This window comes from Pavona decussata, unplaced genomic scaffold (assembly GCF_977016875.1).
Source record: "Pavona decussata unplaced genomic scaffold, jaPavDecu1.1 SCAFFOLD_156, whole genome shotgun sequence".
In the NCBI taxonomy this organism is placed as follows: Eukaryota; Metazoa; Cnidaria; class Anthozoa; order Scleractinia; family Agariciidae; genus Pavona; species Pavona decussata.
In genome coordinates, this window is record NW_028145568.1 from 6,145,001 (window position 1) to 6,162,529 (window position 17,529).

At 37.5% G+C, this 17,529-nt stretch overlaps 1 protein-coding gene across 1 annotated transcript; it reads left to right on the forward strand.

The window, feature by feature from the left end:
• Positions 1–11,809: 11,809 nt before the first annotated feature.
• LOC146465542 (pyrroline-5-carboxylate reductase 1, mitochondrial-like) lies at positions 11,810–16,749 on the forward strand. Its single transcript, XM_085128688.1, has one exon. It carries the CDS (start codon positions 13,007–13,009, stop codon positions 13,835–13,837), a length of 831 nt encoding a protein of 276 aa, XP_084984814.1. The 5' UTR covers positions 11,810–13,006; the 3' UTR covers positions 13,838–16,749.
• The last annotated feature ends 780 nt before the right edge of the window (positions 16,750–17,529 follow it).

Below are 17,529 nucleotides of genomic sequence, written 5' to 3' on the forward strand. Positions count from 1 at the left end.
TCCCAGTGTTGCGGATGGACAAAGTGAGAGAAGGGTCTGCTTTCGCGGGTACCTCAATTGTTGTCTCTTTTCCACTACTATCAAAATTAGGAACTGTAGTTCATTCTATGTGTATCACCTTCGTGGTACCCCTGCAAATTGTTTTTTTAAACTCCGCTACTGTGGCAGTGATTAAACACATGAACATTCCAATCTTGAGAAAGAGACAAATTCATTCCTTACAATTGAACCCATGATTAGTCTGAAACTCATTACCCTTATATTGCCGGAATTTACCCAAATCTACTTTTCAAAAGAAACTTAAATCAAGGGCCATGGACGTTTTCTTAGAAAATAACGACTACTTTGAAATTAAATTATCAATGTAATGCAATAGCTCGAGTATTGTACATTTTTTAACTTTCTCTTTAAATTTACTAGTCTTTACAATGTCAGTGTTACCTTTTGCTTCTTTTACAACAAGTGTTCTCATTTAGTTACAATTTCATTTACCGCGATGTTTGCAATTCCTTTGTTTTCTATCCCAGCCTCGATTAGCCATCTTCATGTGGGTGGAAGAATTAATTTTCTTGTGCCATGTGACGTGATGAAATTTTGTTGTTGGCATTGAAACGATCGGGCCAGAAAATTATGAGCGAGTTTAGGTTCGCTTCAGCTGAGATTACTTACTAAAATGTTACCATTTTTTAGGAAAGAAAATGAAATGAGATGTTATGTTTAAGCCTGGTAAATAAAATACATAGTTTTTTTCTTTAATTTCAGCGAGTACCACAGGCATGCAGGATACTTTTCACACGAGTCTCCTGTAGCTCAGTTATAGAGTATCTGAACAATTAATTTGGTGGGGTAGGCGCAAACTAGCGAAAAGGATACGCTGCATTCGAAGTTAGGATTTAGAATTTCAATGTTTATTTTTTTAATTTTAAATATAACCTCTGAGCTGTGTTCTGTGTTTTTGTAATTTTTTCTTGGTCGTTGATTATATTTTTTTCCTTTCCTGCTTATGAAGGGATCAAATCTGTTCAATTTTTCCAAAAGTAGTTTACTGTCACTGATTTTGCGAGGTCTTGATAATTGCTATGTTTTCAGTTTCTGTGTTTTGTAAATTTATACTACAGTCGAACCTCCCGTAAGCGACCACCCATAATGTCGAGAATATGTGGTCGCTTACGGGAGGTGGTCGCTTACCAGAGGTCAGACCACAGGGGGTCTTGATTTCGGGTAATTTACATATTGTAATTGCGGAGACCTAACCCTTTTTCCAGTGCTTATCGAAACCCAAAGTAATAACTTTTTTTTAGACTGCCTGATTTAGGAGCAAACAGTAAGCGGCATTTTTGTAATGTTACATTTCAAGCGTAAATCATCCACAACTTTCGCCTTTGTTTGTTTGTTTGCTACATAATTCAGTTGACGTTCTTTATCGCCACAATTTTCCTATTGAGTAATACAAGGTTGAGAGAGTCATCACCGGTCATGCACATTTGCATGCTATTTACAAGAGAAGAGAGTTTCTTTCCTACAAGGATTAAAGTTTGTTTCAGTGTACACTATAGTGCATGTGTATGTTATCAATTGTTTCAATGCTAAGCTATTTCGGGAGACACTTCCAGTAGCTTCGGCTGTGAGATTTTAATACGACATCTGCTGTAATGATGTGGGCCAATATGTTACAGCGACACATTTTGCAATTTCCCCCCGTGAGAGATACAGCAGATTGTGTGTCAAGTGGTCGCCTACGGGAGGTTAAAAACAATTAAAAATTTTAAACAATCATCTCTAAAAGTGGTCGCTTACGGGAGGTGGTCGCTTACGAGAGGTGGTCGCCTACGAGAGGTTCCATCTATAGTGATTTGACTTGAAAACTTTTGGTATTTTGGAAAAGTGGTCGCTAATGAGAGGTGGTCGCTTACGAGAGGTGGTCGCAAAGGGAGGTTCGACTGTATTTCCAAATTTTAAGAAAATTGCTAAAGAATGAAATGTAAATAATAAGTTCAAGTTGGAAAATGTTGACTGTAAATACCATGTCATCGAATAAAGTAAGCACCATTTTTTCTTTTTTTTTCTTTCCCTTCACGTTTTTGTAGTATGTTATTTACCTAGTTATAAATAAGACGATGATGATAATGATGATGATTTTATCAGTTGCCTGGTCCTTCAGAAGGCAGCATTTTGTAAGATACTTTCACTAAAGAGCATTAGATTATCACTGACAAAGCCATCATCATAACAAGTTGTATTACTATAACTGCAATGTTGTATGATTATCTCTTGATTATGAACTTAACATCAGATAAGTAAAAATAAAACTTAACATAAAAAGCACATGTAGTTTGTCAATTGAGAGCAAAAGCACGGTATAGCTAATACACCCAGTTTGAATTTGGGGCTCTAAAAAGTTGATGGTGATAAAATGATTTACTGATCTGAGCAAGCTCAGAAACGAGGACTTAGACTTCGGGTGGTCACACATTTTTTTCCCAGATCACTCACGCGAAAGGGACTGTACTGAATAGTGCAAGTTGAAAGAGAGAACGAGAAGGGACTTGCGAGAGTACAAAAGGTACTACTCATGTTTCTCGCGCTGTAATAGGATACAAAATAGGTACGAGTTAGTACAAGCTTTCACGGTTCGGCGCATGTGCGAGCGATAACGTAAGCGCTGTCAAACCAATTGTTTTTGGACCAATTAGAAGCGAGTACACAACACCGGCGGGATACGGCGGGCAAGTCTTATAACTTGCTGGCATAAAAATAAAACTGACCGGGCAGTGTTTCGGTCACGTTTCAGAAAGAAGCAAAAAGGCTGTCCATGTAAAACACATGGGAATTTTTGCAGCGCCGCTTCGTTTATGAACCATGACATTCAAGAAATGCCAGAACTTTTGCGAACGTATACGGTTTTATTTTAGTACAATGTCGATATCTCGCGGCATCGACCTTTTTTTATTACGCGCGGTTCGAAAAGCGAGTGTTTTGATAATAACGAAATAAGCCTCAACCTTGTTCGGTATATAGCAAGCATTTTTCGGCCGTTAACTTGTTCGGTTGTTATATACCGATACGGATTCGGCCGTTATCCCAAATGAGTTAACGGCCGAGTCTCGATCAGTACAAAGAATGATAATACAATTTAATTAATACTATATACCGAGACACACCCGGCCGTTATCCCAAATGAGTTAACGGCCGAATTTCGTTAGGTATAATTTACCAATCCAAATGTATTTTATAAATAGTGACAGGCCTGCGCGACTCTCACGTGCGTGTTTTAGCCGTTTTTAGAGTTTTTCAGAACCCACTGTGATCAAACATGATTAAAATTAGCCAGCATGCGGACGTCTCCTTCCTAAATCGAGTTTATATATCGAGGATGATATGATTGATGTTTATGTCGTACCATACGTTCGTGTCAGTAGTCACAAGTATAACCTATATAACCTTCATCGCACAGATCAAATTGAAAACCGTAGAGAGCACAATGTTGGCTGAAGATCCAAGGTCTTGGTCCCTCGTAGTTTTAATTAAAGTGAATTTATCTTTTACCCCAAATGAAGCTTCTTGAGGGCCTTAAATTAAATTAAATTAAATTAAATTAGGGACAATATTTCTGCCAAGTTGTATTCTCCATATACAAAAAAGGGACCGATTATTGTTCCTGGGAAAAAGAAGAGGTGTCAGTTGTTCGTGAGGACGGCTATTTATTTTAAAGGAATACACTTTTACAAATGTTTTATTTTTTCACAAGGCTTCCTTTCGGAGAAGCTACCTTTATAAGATTTATTTTTAGGTTTTCACCTGCATCTTTTATGAGGCAGAGGTCTCTTTATTCCGTTAGCCTATTTCTTCCTGTTCTCAGCAGGCCCATGATCAGACCAACTTAGATTACTTTAGAAAATGAAGTTATACAATACAACAGACACAACAAAGGGCGAAACAACCAAAGTCAGCAGCAGGGAAGCTCCACATCAAAAATAACAGGATGTGTTAATTAAAACTGATTGGGTACTAACGGTTTAAAATAAGGTACTTGGACAAAGAAGTTAGTTAAAATTAGGTACCAAACAAATATATCATCTTGAGCTCCAGTCATTAACAGGTGGCAGTGAGTGCTGAAGTTAGAATTGAAAACAATGTTTTCGCTCGTTTCGATGCCTTGAGAATTGAAAACTTCCAAACTTGACTAACAAGCAACCGTTACGATGGCTTCTGTGCTGTTGTACAGATGTGTGTTTCTGTTGTCGTCTCTGCTGTCTATAGCGACTTGTCAAGGTAAGGGCATAAGCATAAAAACGTATTAGTGGCCACTCCCTGTTTTTTTCCCTCTCAGTACAGTAAACTGAACTTTGAGAAAATGACCATGGCTCTAGCGTTTCAATCCGCAGATATCTTCTTAAGGTTACCCGATACCTTCAGAGGTGTCTCGCGTTTAAGCGATGTAGCGCGTCCAGTTTAAACTGTAGATACCTAAACCCCTATATCAAATTAAAGCTTATAGAGCTGACTATCAAACGATACCAAGAATTTTGAAATAAAATGAATTGTTGTATTTTTCACGACCTCTAATTGCGAGCGTCCGAATCACCTTTTTAAAGCTACAAGTCAAAGTGAATTTTGTTTTTTGTTAATCTAATTTGCTCCTCAGTTTCCGGACCCAAAGCGCTAAGAAAACGTGTCTGCGTTTTGCCATATTCGATCGCAGTGAAAAGTTATAGAGCATTTTGGAAATAGGATGAAAAAAATGTGGAGTAATCGTACGAAAATCGCTCTCGAAGAAAAAATATTTCGAAAGAAAAAATTCGCAGACATGTTTTTGTTGTTTATATGTTAAACTAGCCACTGTCCAAATTTGAAGGCAAACCAACAAATTCATTTTGAGTTTTAGCTCTTTGAAGTGGCTCCTCCAAGTGAAAAAAATTTATTCGAGAAAACAGCGCTAAAAATTCGGCAATTCATTTTATTTCAAAATTCTTGGTTTAGTTGGATAGCCAGCTCTATAAGCTTTAATTTGATATAAGGGTTTAGGTATCTACAGTTTAACCCAAACACGCTACATCGCTTGGACGCGAGACCCCTCTGAAGACACCTCTGAAGGTACAGGGTAACCTTAAGCTATTAGGCAATGCTTTGGCATGGATACGACTTTTAAGTCTGATGACCGTCAAACTTTCACCGTGATAAATATTAGATTTAAAACGATTAAAAACTTTTAAGCTCGGTAGTTGGATCATGGATCATAAAATTATAATTCTATAGTATAGCCCTAACAAAACTGAAAGTCCAGTAGTTTGGTAAAGAAAATCGTCTTTCGGCCCTGGCAAATGTTGAATTTAGATTCTTCTGGAAGAAGGGGTTACACGCTATGGTTATTATAAATATCTCATATCATAAATAGTTAAAGATTTACTTAAAAATTTCAGTACAAATATTAAAACTAAAGCTGTCCGACGTTTCGATCATGCTATCAACATTATCAAGGCAAAGTGGGCTGTTTCTTCGTGGTTGAATATAAATAGGTGAAAACAATATAAGACATTTAGTTTCTTTGTAATTATGTAAATAATATATAATAATTCCTCTTTGACTTTGCTACGGATTATGAAGTTGAATTTGAAAAGACTTTATGGTCTCATTTAATGCCTTACTTAATCACTTTAACTTTGTAATCATTTGTAACCAATGTAATCATTGTAATCATTGTAATTTATTAATCATTGTTACTTGTGTGTGGCGAATAAAGTAAATAAGACAAAAAAATGTATCTAGTCAATAAGGATTTTTGTTAGTGATCACAATAGGAATTCTTTTGAAGAACTTCTTAAATGGATAAAAAGGTAACTAGACTTTAACTATACGAAAATGACTAAGTTGATGGCAAGTAAAATTTATAACAGTTTGCTCTCGTTTTGAGTTTCAAAGCGATTAATAATTAGCGCGAAAATAAAATTTCCGGTTCACGGAACCCTTGTGAATTTTGCGAGAAAACAAAGAATGCTGTTCTCCTTTAAATTTTACGATAAATTTTCGGATCAAAAAAGTAAAGCGGCCTGTGGGGTGGTCTGAAATGCTATGTCTGAAAACGTTTGAATTTAAAAAAAAATCTGAACAAAAAAAAAGAAAAGAAAAGAAACAGTGCTATTTAAAAAGTCAGCCTTCGATACCATGACCGGCAGCGTGATCGTTGGTCTTCAAATTCCGAACGTTTCAGTTCCTGAAGATGCCGAGAAGAAGTGGCAGTCTGCTACTTTAATTTTAAGCTATTGGAATTTGTGAAATGTGATTGTAGAGTTTATTTCGTTGAGGCAAATATTCACCGCTTCTTGTGCTGTCACCTCCTTTCTTTTCCTCTTCTTCTTCTTCTTCTTCTTCTTCTTCTTCTTCTTATTCTTAATGTTCCAGCGAACGATGACCGAGCATAACAATATATTTTTGATGGGAAGAAGGAGCAGGTAAAATTCAGTGGAAGGAATCTGAGTCTAAACGTTCCTTCTTTAGATCCGTATAGTATGTTTTTCAAGCGGTAGAAAGCTTCATTAATTGATGCCTAGTTTGTTCATTAATTAAACTTGTATTTTCTCTTAATTAATTAGCAGAGGCTGATTTTCTATCAAGTGCCATTTACTCATCTGAATGGTTTTTGAGTAAAGCACAGAAGGGCGACATTCTGTAACAAACAGCAAAATTTTTTTGCGCATTTTTGTTTTTTTTTGTAGGGCTGACATTCTATCTTTAAAATTGACTTCTCAGAGAGTTTTATCTATAAGGTTATTGGGGTAACCTGTGTAGCGTAATCTCTGTTTGAATAGAGTAATATTTTCTTCAAATGTTGTTTTTGAAGATTTTGTTCTGAGAAGTCTTCAAGGAACTGTTATTTACAACCGAGTGTAAAGTATGTACGTTACTCTCATACGTTGAGACAACACGCTTGCAGAGCCATTTTAAAAAGAATGAGACGGCTTCCTTGTCCAAATGTATTTATTCACCACTCAAGATCTCTTTCGTATTTTTAAAATACTTTGTTATGAAAAAGCGTATTTTTGTCGTATTTTAGAAAAGTCACGCAGTTGAAATACGGTCAGTGGAATAATTTTGCTCAACAAAGGGTGCCTCGGACAAATTGTACTGTTCGGGTGTTAAAACGTTGTGTGGCTTCAATTTCAAAGCGTAAACATATGTTACGAAAGCTGGATTTTGTGTTTCAAAATTTTAAAAAAATACACATGGATCAAAATAAAGGTTGTTTTTTTGTAATTACAAATCACGACAACGTGGTATTACAATTCACGACAGCTCGGATTATTACAAATTACGACAACAGGTTATTACAATTCATGATAGGTACGTTATTACAATTCACGACAACTGTTATTACAATTCACGACAGGTATTACAATTCACGACGGTATTACAATTCACGACAGAACGCGTGCGCAGTTTTCGGTATCCAATCCAGTAATAATGACATCACAATCACGTCAGTCGACATGAAGTGCCCTAGCTTTCATGTAAACACGGTATGAAATCATAATGCCATACAGGTTCCTGTCCCTTGGATGCCACATGCACTAGCACTGGAGGATCATACGTACGCATCTGTCCGGTTGGATACCGCCATTTTGGAAATACCTGTGAAGGTAGTTTATTTTGCATGTTTTTTTTAAAAGATATTACAATATATACTTGTTTGCCAAAAGAGCTAAATTAGCTCACCTAGGGGATTACACAAAACTCTCCAATTGAAACACATGACGTGCGGACAAGAGAAAGATATACATACATGTAGATAGAGTTTCTGTCTACGTCACTATTTTCTACCTTACAGAGTAACCGGGGAACCTTACTATTGAAATTTAAGTTAAACCTGATCTAGGAAACGAGTTTCTATTTTCCCTCCTCGGATCGCCGTTGGGAAATCAAAGAAACCATTAGTGTAAATTGACACATGCAACAATGTGATCAGTGACTCTTTGTTGATTTTTTTTTTTTCAGATATCGATGAGTGCACTCAAGGATCTAATGACTGCCTCCCAAGCCTTGCTAACTGCACCAACACTGTTGGAGCATACAACTGTTCTAGTAACCCTGGTTAAGTGGGGGGACCGACAGACAAGCTGCAGGCCTGAAGGCAAGATGCTTTACAATTCCTTTACATCAATAAAAGTGGACATTATTAATAGCAAATTATAATCTACAGTTACTTGAAGATAGTTTCTCCCCATAAAGCATAAAGCCAAGCGAGAGAAGGGGAGGGGGGGGGGGGGGGCGGCGGTCGGGGACATTGGGATTATAGAACAATAGTGCCGCGCTAGAATCAGGGGCACCCAACGGTTCTTTTTGTTCAAAATATATTCGAATAGCCTTAATGGCCTCAAAAAAATTCGGTCATAAAAGAAACGTACAGTTTGCCTTGGCAAAATATTACAGTCGAGCCTCCCGTAAACGGACACCCTTGGGGCCAGAAAAAACGTGTCCACTTAAGAGAGGTGTCCCCTAATAGGAGGTTAAAAATGTAGTTTGTACGTAGCTGACCAAGTGTCCGCTACGAAAGGGGGCCGCCTACGGGAGGTGTTCATAAGTGGAGGTTAGGTGCTTTTCTGGACATAAGTAGGCTAATTGATCAAGAACATGGTTTGATCAGTAAAAGGCACCAGTAATAATCCGTGCACACGGTTTTGAAGTTTTAGGAGACTGTTAATTTGGGTCTCACCTGTAGAGTCCCAAACAATACAACAATAGGTAAAGTAGGGTTCAGTTCAATGACCAATAAATATAAATTAAGTTTAGCCTGTTTAAGACAGGCCTAACCTTTTTGAAATACCTACGCTGCGAGTTCCTTTTTCCTAATACAAGCAATATGGGAATCCCAAGATAAATTTTGGTCAAAATTTATACCAAGGTATTTCAGGGAATGCACCTGTTGCAACACTGCATCATTCCAACGCAGTGTCACATTTCCTTCGAGTGCCGCTCCTCTCTGTCTTGATCCTATTAACATAAAGTCTGTTAAGATCAATCCATCCATCTATCCATCCATCCATCCATCCACCCTCTATCCATCCATTCATCAATCCATCCATCCATCCATCCATCCATCCATCCATCCATCCATCCATCCATCCATCCATCCATCTTTCCATCATTCATTCATTCATTCATTCATTCATTCATTCATCCATCCATCCATCCATCCATCCATCCATCCATCCGTCCATCCGTCCATCCATCCAACCATCCATCCATCCATCCATCCATCCATCCATCCATCCATCCATCCATCCATCCATCCATCCATCCATCCATCCATCCATCCATCCATCCATCCATCCATCCATCTATTCATTCATTCATTCATTCATTCATTCATTCATTCATTTATCCATTCATTCATTCATTCATTCATTCATTCATTCATCTATCGATCGATCCATCCATCCATCCATCCATCCATCCATCCATCCATCCATCCATCCATCCATTCATTCATTCATTCATTCATTCATTCATTCATTCATTCATTCATTCATTCATTCATTCATTCAAACTTTCTTTTGCGACCAGCATATTGCTTGTTCAGAGTTACAATGAGACTCGTTCTGGGAACGAGGTTGTGGCTGTTGACTGTTGAACCATGGGATAAAAGGGAAAAATTAAACTCACAGTGAAGTAGTGTTGTGTCCTTTCTAAGGCCCTATTAGGGGTTATCGGGATACGGGATATTTAGGTAAAGCAATATAGGGATACAGGATGATTAAAAAAAGAGATTCCGGGATACCGACCACCGGACTTGTCATTTTTCTAAACATTAAAACCATCCTTGAAATTTTATTTGCACGTAAATTCTAATTCAAAGAACGAAAAGCCCATCAAAAATGTTTTTAGTGACCTAGTACCCAAAAATGTCACGCGCGACGTTGTCATCAGTAGTAACTGGCATTATACACAGGAATTAACGGGACACGCCTCCTTAGCCCCCCCCCCCCCCCCTTCCTCCCCATGGGGCCTCCTTTCTCAATGTAAGGATGCTGCCAAAGTTTGTTTAATGGCCCGCCAGATGGGCCAGTATGTCAAAGAATACGCTGTTTTGAACATGTAAGGTGGGTGCTCCCCCCGATGCTACCTACCTACTCTGTTTTGTATATTCTTTAGAATGGTACATTCAGAAACTGGATGAGCCGTTTGAGGGGAAGAAATTCAATTAACGAAAATTTAAGAACTTTGTATTGAAAAGGCAACAAGTGACAGTGTATCCGCGGTCTCATCCGCTAATATTCTGGTATTCTACCACCGTTATTTTGTCCTGATGTATTTACTATGTAACAGTTAGGAGTCGCTTTTATCATAGACTGCAATGAAGCACTGAAGTGTGGACAAAACCGCAATATAATAATAGCAATTACGTCAATAAAGAAGAGGCCATACGGTTTGACTGCTAGCTCAAAAAGTAATCGTTTATCTCACGTTTATATAGCATAGGTGTTTATCCCGACATTTCGACTGCTATACAGCTGGTCTTCATCAGGCGATGGTGTCAACTACCTGTGTACCACTATAATGAAGTAGCGCATGTCGATCCTGGCTTTGTGTGCTAGTGTTTGGGGGGGGGGGGGGGGGCTCGATCCTCGTTGTTCAGACTACACACTGTTCCTCAGGGCCAGCTGTGGACATCTATGCTACTGGGATTTAAACTCCATTGATCCCTATTGATGTTGTTAGGGTGACGGTCTTATGTGAATGGCATCTTTTTAAAACCCTACTGGTGTACCAGTACAACTTCCAATTTCCGACTTCCGACTTCCGACTTCCGACTTCCGACTGCAGGCAGTTCAAGGATATTTATAATATTTTTTTTTTTGAGGATGTTTGCAGATTTTGGATTTGTAAACATCCTCTTGAACTGACGATGGCTACTGAAGTATCCGAAATATGTCTTCTAAAGTCAAACGTTGTGTCGTTCAGTTTGAAGCTGTTTATATTTATTCTACTGTTACGAAAATACGCCAACGCCCTTGAGCAGAGCAGCCTTATCACATTTTGATCAAAGGCGAAAAATCTCTCAGAAGCGTTCTCCGAAGAGCTCTATTCTGAGGGCTAACGTTTATTTAGCGACCAGCGAGAGTCGTGTTTGGCCTGTCACGTTTTAACACTTAAATCACCCCATTCACTATAGGAAGTCCGACGTCCGAAGTCAGAAGTCCGAAGTCGGCTTTTGAAGTACCAGAGTGGGTCACGGTCAATAAACTTAACCTTGTTCCAGAGCGGATAGTGTTCGGTCTTTAAGCAGGCTCTGAGTATGAACAAACTGTATTATGTCCCTGTCTGTTCACACATTCTTCTCATACATTCACACAATTTGACTGTAACTGATACGACATTATTTTGTTTAACAAAGATACCCGACCATCAACTGATCATTTGATGCCCTAGCCAGTTCTCCAGTTAGCCAGTATTATAATCAGATTTTGGCTTCATATTTTTCTGCTTAACGATCCTGTTCTGCTCTATCAAGCATTAAATAAACGCACATCCGTTCATTATTTGCAATTAAAGGGGTCTCTACTCCTCCCACGTCTGAAGGACGGTGTCTCCAAAAAAAGAGGTTTTCCGCGGTTCATGGCTATGCGGGAAAAAGCAGAACTTAGCAAAGGCTATTGAAACCCCGAAAAGGAAATTTGAGTTAAGCATTCATTTTCAGAAAACACAATGCATGATACTGTATGGCATTTTTTCCAAATTAGTTCATAGCTCAGGGATTGCATGGTTTTGCTTCGAATTTCACTTGCTTCGTTTAACTGATCGATTCAATTCTTTTATTGTGTAACAAGCGATCAAAGCCGTCTTACGTATTTTTAATTAACAAAATTAGACAGCTCCATTATCACAAATGTTTTAAGTAATAAATAGCTTTTTATAGAAAATCAAAGGCCTTTGTCTTCCTTTACTCCAATGACCCTGTAAGTTAAAAATATCTTAGCGGCATTGTTTATAGAAATCTTATGATGCCAATGTTCGTCAGAGGAAGCTGAAATTAAGCAAATGATATTGGTCATTTGGAAAACTATTTTTAAGTCATTGTTGTACTTGAGTAAAAGCTTCATTTGTTGGTCTTAAAAGCTGATTCAATTATCTTCAAACTGGTTGTGTTCGTCTTCTGAGCCAATATAATTAATATAGGCAAAGGAAAACCACTTGAGCCAAATTCCTAGCCTAGCCCATGATAGAAATCAGTGTTTTTCAGGAATTTTGGTTGCGTCGCGTGACCAAAAGTAACGCACAGCACACAGTTCATGCATGGTCAACAATAATTGTGAGAATGCAGAGTCGGACTGCGGACTTAGGACGGCTACGGACTGGCTATAAAACATTCTTTGTCAAATATTTGAGCAGCTTTGACCAAAACACAGCAAAATCTTCGTAACAGTGCCCCTTTAAGAAAGTTTAAGCTAAAGATAAAGAAACCAGAAAAGTCTAAATCAAAACTGAAGGGGAAATTTCTCATTTATAGGTAATCAAACTCGAATCAAAATTCACGTTAACCCAGGATTTTGAACAACTGGGCCAAGAAGATTACGTAGAGAAGAAAAAGGCATTCGCAACGATCGAAAAAAAAAGGATGGGCTTCTCTGTTGAAACTGAAAGTCCCTTAAACTTGGATCAGTGAAAGGCACTGCCTCCAAAATTGGACCAAAAATTATTATAATTATTTTGTGAAAATAATCGTAATCTTTATCAATTACCGTATAATTCTGGAGGTTGTTAGAAAAACAGATAAAATGTAATGGGACCTCGAACAACCTGTTATTTTACAGCCAGTCCAGTCCGCAGTCCGTTGTCCGTATTCCTAGTTTTATACTTGCAAGTTATTTAACGTCCTGGCTAGTTGTGATTGGCTAGTAAAAATATCCGGGCGTTTGATTGGATGATGAATAAGCTTTTGTTGTTGAACAGAACAACCTGATAAAAACGCTGCTCATGTAGTAGATGGTTGATTTGTTTGGTAACTGAAACTATGAGTTTGATTTCGCGGTTAGGATTTATTGGCGGCGGAAAAGCTGCCCAGGTTCTTGCTAAGGGATTTTTGTCAGCAGGAGTAGTGAAGGCAAATGAAATTTACGCCAGTGCTCCTTCAGAAAGAGACTTGTACCAGTTTAAGGCTATGGGATGTAACGTAACCAACGACAATAAGTCAGTTATGAAGGAAAGTAACTTAGTTTTCCTCGCTGTAAAGGCTAAAGTTTTCCCTGAAGTATTCAAGGAAATTTCTCCTGTAGTGGCGAGAAATCACTTAATAGCATCCATAGCTGCTGGAGTCACACTGGATTATATGCAGAAGTCGCTGCCTGGCAGAAGTCGTACTGTTCGAATGATGTTGAACACTCCTGTTCAATTTCGCGAAGGAGTTACTGCTTGTACGTTTGGGAAATTTGCTAGCGAAGACGATTACGCTTTAATTCATCAACTGATGTCTTCAGTGGGATATTGCTTTGATGTGGATGAAGAGCTTATGGATGTAATGACCGCCTTGACTGGTGGCGGGCCCGCTTACGTGTACCTCGCTATAGAAGCGCTGGCAGACGGTGCTGTACGCGTGGGATTGAACCGGCAAGAAGCGATGAAATTAGCCGCCAAAACGGCGGCTGGAGCGGCTAAGATGGTTTTAGAAAGTGGACAACATCCTGGGGAACTAAAAGACGCTGTGTGTTCGGCTGGTGGCTCAACAATTGCTGGTATACAAGCGCTCGAAGAATCTGGTTTTCGAGGATCGCTGATCAAAGCTGTGTGTGCTGCCACCGAAAGAGCAAAAGCGCTTGGAAATAATGGTCAAGATGGCACACGGTGAAAATGATTTTACAAAGAGATAGAACGTATGGTATCAATCAAAAGAAAGAAGAGTATTTTAGGTTGTATTTTTGTCGGAAGAGAAGCCTTATAAATATTATATTGGTCAAGAAAAATTATTTTGTTTAGAGATTCCTCAAGTACCAAAATGCCACGTGGATTATAGTTGAAACCACGGTTACGTCAGAAAGGGCGCCAAATTCCATGCTTGACTTCTCACATTTAGTGACAAATCACCATATCGACCTTCACGCCATATATCAACAAGACAACAGCTTTATTTAGTATTTTAGACCGGGAGAACAAAAACTGCTCCTTCGTCCAGTAAATTGAAAGCAGTAGCTTTGCTACTGACTGGGGTATTAGAAGGGAACACCTTGAATTGATTTTATCAGGGTAATATAAAATATTTCAACTCCAACAGTTACTAGTTTATTATAGATAAGGCTAATATATTTCTTGAAGAATAATATTGTTGAAAGTAGTTGGCTTATACCAAATGTATTTTTTAAAAACTACCAGTTACAAACTCAGAGATAAATATTTTACAAACTTCTCCTGACCTTTTTATAGTTTGTTTACAAAAATTATGAGAATTTGGTGATGAAAAAAACTTTATATTGATTTTCTTGATTTTTGTTACCGTGCAGCAGAGTAATAATTTTGAAGAAGAACAAATAAGCATTCTTTCCCTTTGACTATACATTTTGTTTTCAGTTTACTTCATCACCCAGTGTCAGCATAGCCAGGTTTTTAGCCAGCAGCTGTCAGCACTTAAAGGGACAGTGTCACAGAGATTTTGCTGTATGTTGGCCAAGACTGCTCAAATATTTGACAACGAACCCCTTCTTTAACATGAAATCGCTGTTAGAGAACAGGGAGGACCTGTTTTTAGGGATTTCTCCGAATACACATGAGTTTCTGTGCACTAGTAGGGTTATTTTCCACAAAACTGTACCATTATTTTGGCATTTTTATCAATACAAATATGTTTTTTTTTTTGCTTTTGTTTTTTTTTGCTATAATTTCAAAGCGACACTAACACCCATTGTAGTGTTTACTCCGAATAGCCAAAAATTATTTATTTTATCAATGGAAATGTTAAAGTAATGGTTCAGTTTTGTTAATGACCCAACTAGTACATAGTCAAGATGGAAATGGATTGCAGTCTGAAAAAATTGGCCAAGTTTCTCAAGTTCTTGTTTCTTCTTTTCAGGAGAAATCACTTGAATAATTTCTTCTTGGTGCTCCAAGAGCAATTTTTTATTAGAGAACAGGTACCTTGTCAAATATTTAGCATTTTGCCCTAAAACAGAGAAATCACCATGACAGTGCCCCTTTAATTTTTAAGACCTCTAGTGTGGTAGACAAGCAAACCACTTTTAATTCACAGGCAAACTAACCAGTCACCCAAGCACACACTCAAAATATACAACTAACAAAAAAACCTAGGTTTCTGTAGGAATGGCCTGTATGGAACAATTATTATAATATTTTTCTAAATTGTCAGGCTGTTGGGACTTCATGAGGTAGATCCTCATTTTCTGAAAAATTATTTATCCTGTACTATATTTTCCTTGGAGAATTTCCAGAATGTTTAAATGAAAAAGTGCCCAAAAAATCTTGTTTGTAAAAGCTTTTTTTTTCAGTAATGATGATTCCTAAAATTTATCAATAGTTATTTAATTATTAACAAAACATTTACTATGTCACTACCATTTATTTAGTGGGAAGTCAAATTCTAACAACTGATGGGGAGTTTAAACATTTACGATGGCCAGCACCAACAAAAACATCACAAAAAGCGATTTCACAATTGTTTCTATAATTTTCACAGTAATTATTGTTCTGACTCATTCATTTTGTTTTGTGTAACTGAACTGTTCAAGAACTAATTAGAATTTTTAGTTTTGAGAATGTTGCATGTTAACATTCATTTACTGTGATCATTTTGCATTCAGTTGCACACACCATGGATGCAAAGGAGCGAACCAAGATGTACAACATACATAGAGGGCTATGATTTTGTCCATTCAAACCACAGTTTTGTGATTTTCTTGTTGTTGTTGCCTTCATCATTGTTAAAGTCCATAATAATCAGTTGAAAGTCAGAAAATCTGATGAGCACAATATTGCCATCATCCTGTGTTTTATATCCAAGGGTTACAGCTGGACATAAACAAGAGACATTATCAACTTTAAAAATATTTATTTTAGTATATTTTATTACTCATTGTTTACGTGACAAGCAAAGACTTCCATCTCTAGTCATTTAACTGTAACTATTGTTTCTGCAGTACAATGGAAGTTGGATTTATATATTTTTTTTCAGCATATTTGTCAGGGTTCCATTATCTCATTTTTAACTGGCCTCAATTACAGTAGTTACAAAGCATTATTTATTGTTATAAATGTTTTATTAAGCCTTGTTTTAAAAACAACTCAAATGCCCAGTGTTGAACTTTGTCATGAAGATCCATTTTATTAACAGTTAATAAATGTCCTTCCAAAAGAAAACATTGTTACAGGTTTTAAAGCGAGATAGATATTGGTCACAACAAAATGTCATTCTCAGGAATGATATTTGAAGTTATATAAAATAACCATCGACAGAAGTAATAATAATAATAACAATAATAATAATAATGATAATAATAATAACAACAACAACATTAATAATAATAGAAGGAAACTGGTTGTTGCTTGGATTGGAACCCTAGTAAAATTATACCAATGAATTTTTTTAACATCATTCGCTGTCTGTTAACATCTTGAATTCTCTTTAGACAGGGTGCTTTTGTCACAGTTTGTTTTACAGAATTACCCTTCTAAAATTACAGTGCTTGTAGTTGTGATTATTAGAAACTATAAGGTGTTATATTTAATAAGAATAAAAGCTAACCCACATGTTCATCTTGATCTTTTCTTTTGGGTTAACATTTTCTTGCAGATAACACAGTTTTTAAATTACTATTTAATAATATTAATTAAATAAAAAAGGTCTGAAACATCACTTAGTCTCCTTTCCCAGTAAAGTGGGGGGTGGGGGTGGGGGAGGGGTTCTACCTCAATGGAATGAATTCACTGGACAGAACCAACCTTGATGTCCAATCACCATTAATTTTAAAAGAAGTGCAAAACCACATCATTTGATGTGCATCACCAAGATTCATAGGCAAATTTTATTTTACAGAATATCAAAAAAAGTATGTCGGTAGCTCCTATTTTGCATGTACCACTTGGAGGCTTCATTTACACACCTAAAAGTGTGTCGATCAAGCTACACTTTATTTATTTAGCTTTGTCCAATATGGACAGGGATACCGCAACAGCTAAGGCCAATTACTGCGGACCCGGGATATACGGAATATACACACAAAGACCAGACCACAACACCGGGAACTACGTCCCCTACTCTTTGCGAACAGTGAGTGAGTTCTTTAACGTCCCACAAAGTTATTTACAAATAAGGTTTGAGAGAAGGGGGCTAAGGTTTATCGTCCTTATCCGAGAAGACTAGAAAGTCTAACCATTTGCAGATGTCAGAACAAAGGCAGCACTTTCTCCTCAGTTATTTAAAGACCCTGAGTGGTGGTCGGGCCGGGGTTTGAACCCGCGACCTCCCGCATGGTAGTCCGGCACTCTACCCACTGAGCTAACCAGTCAGCGGTAGTTAAACTGGGCATTTGATTT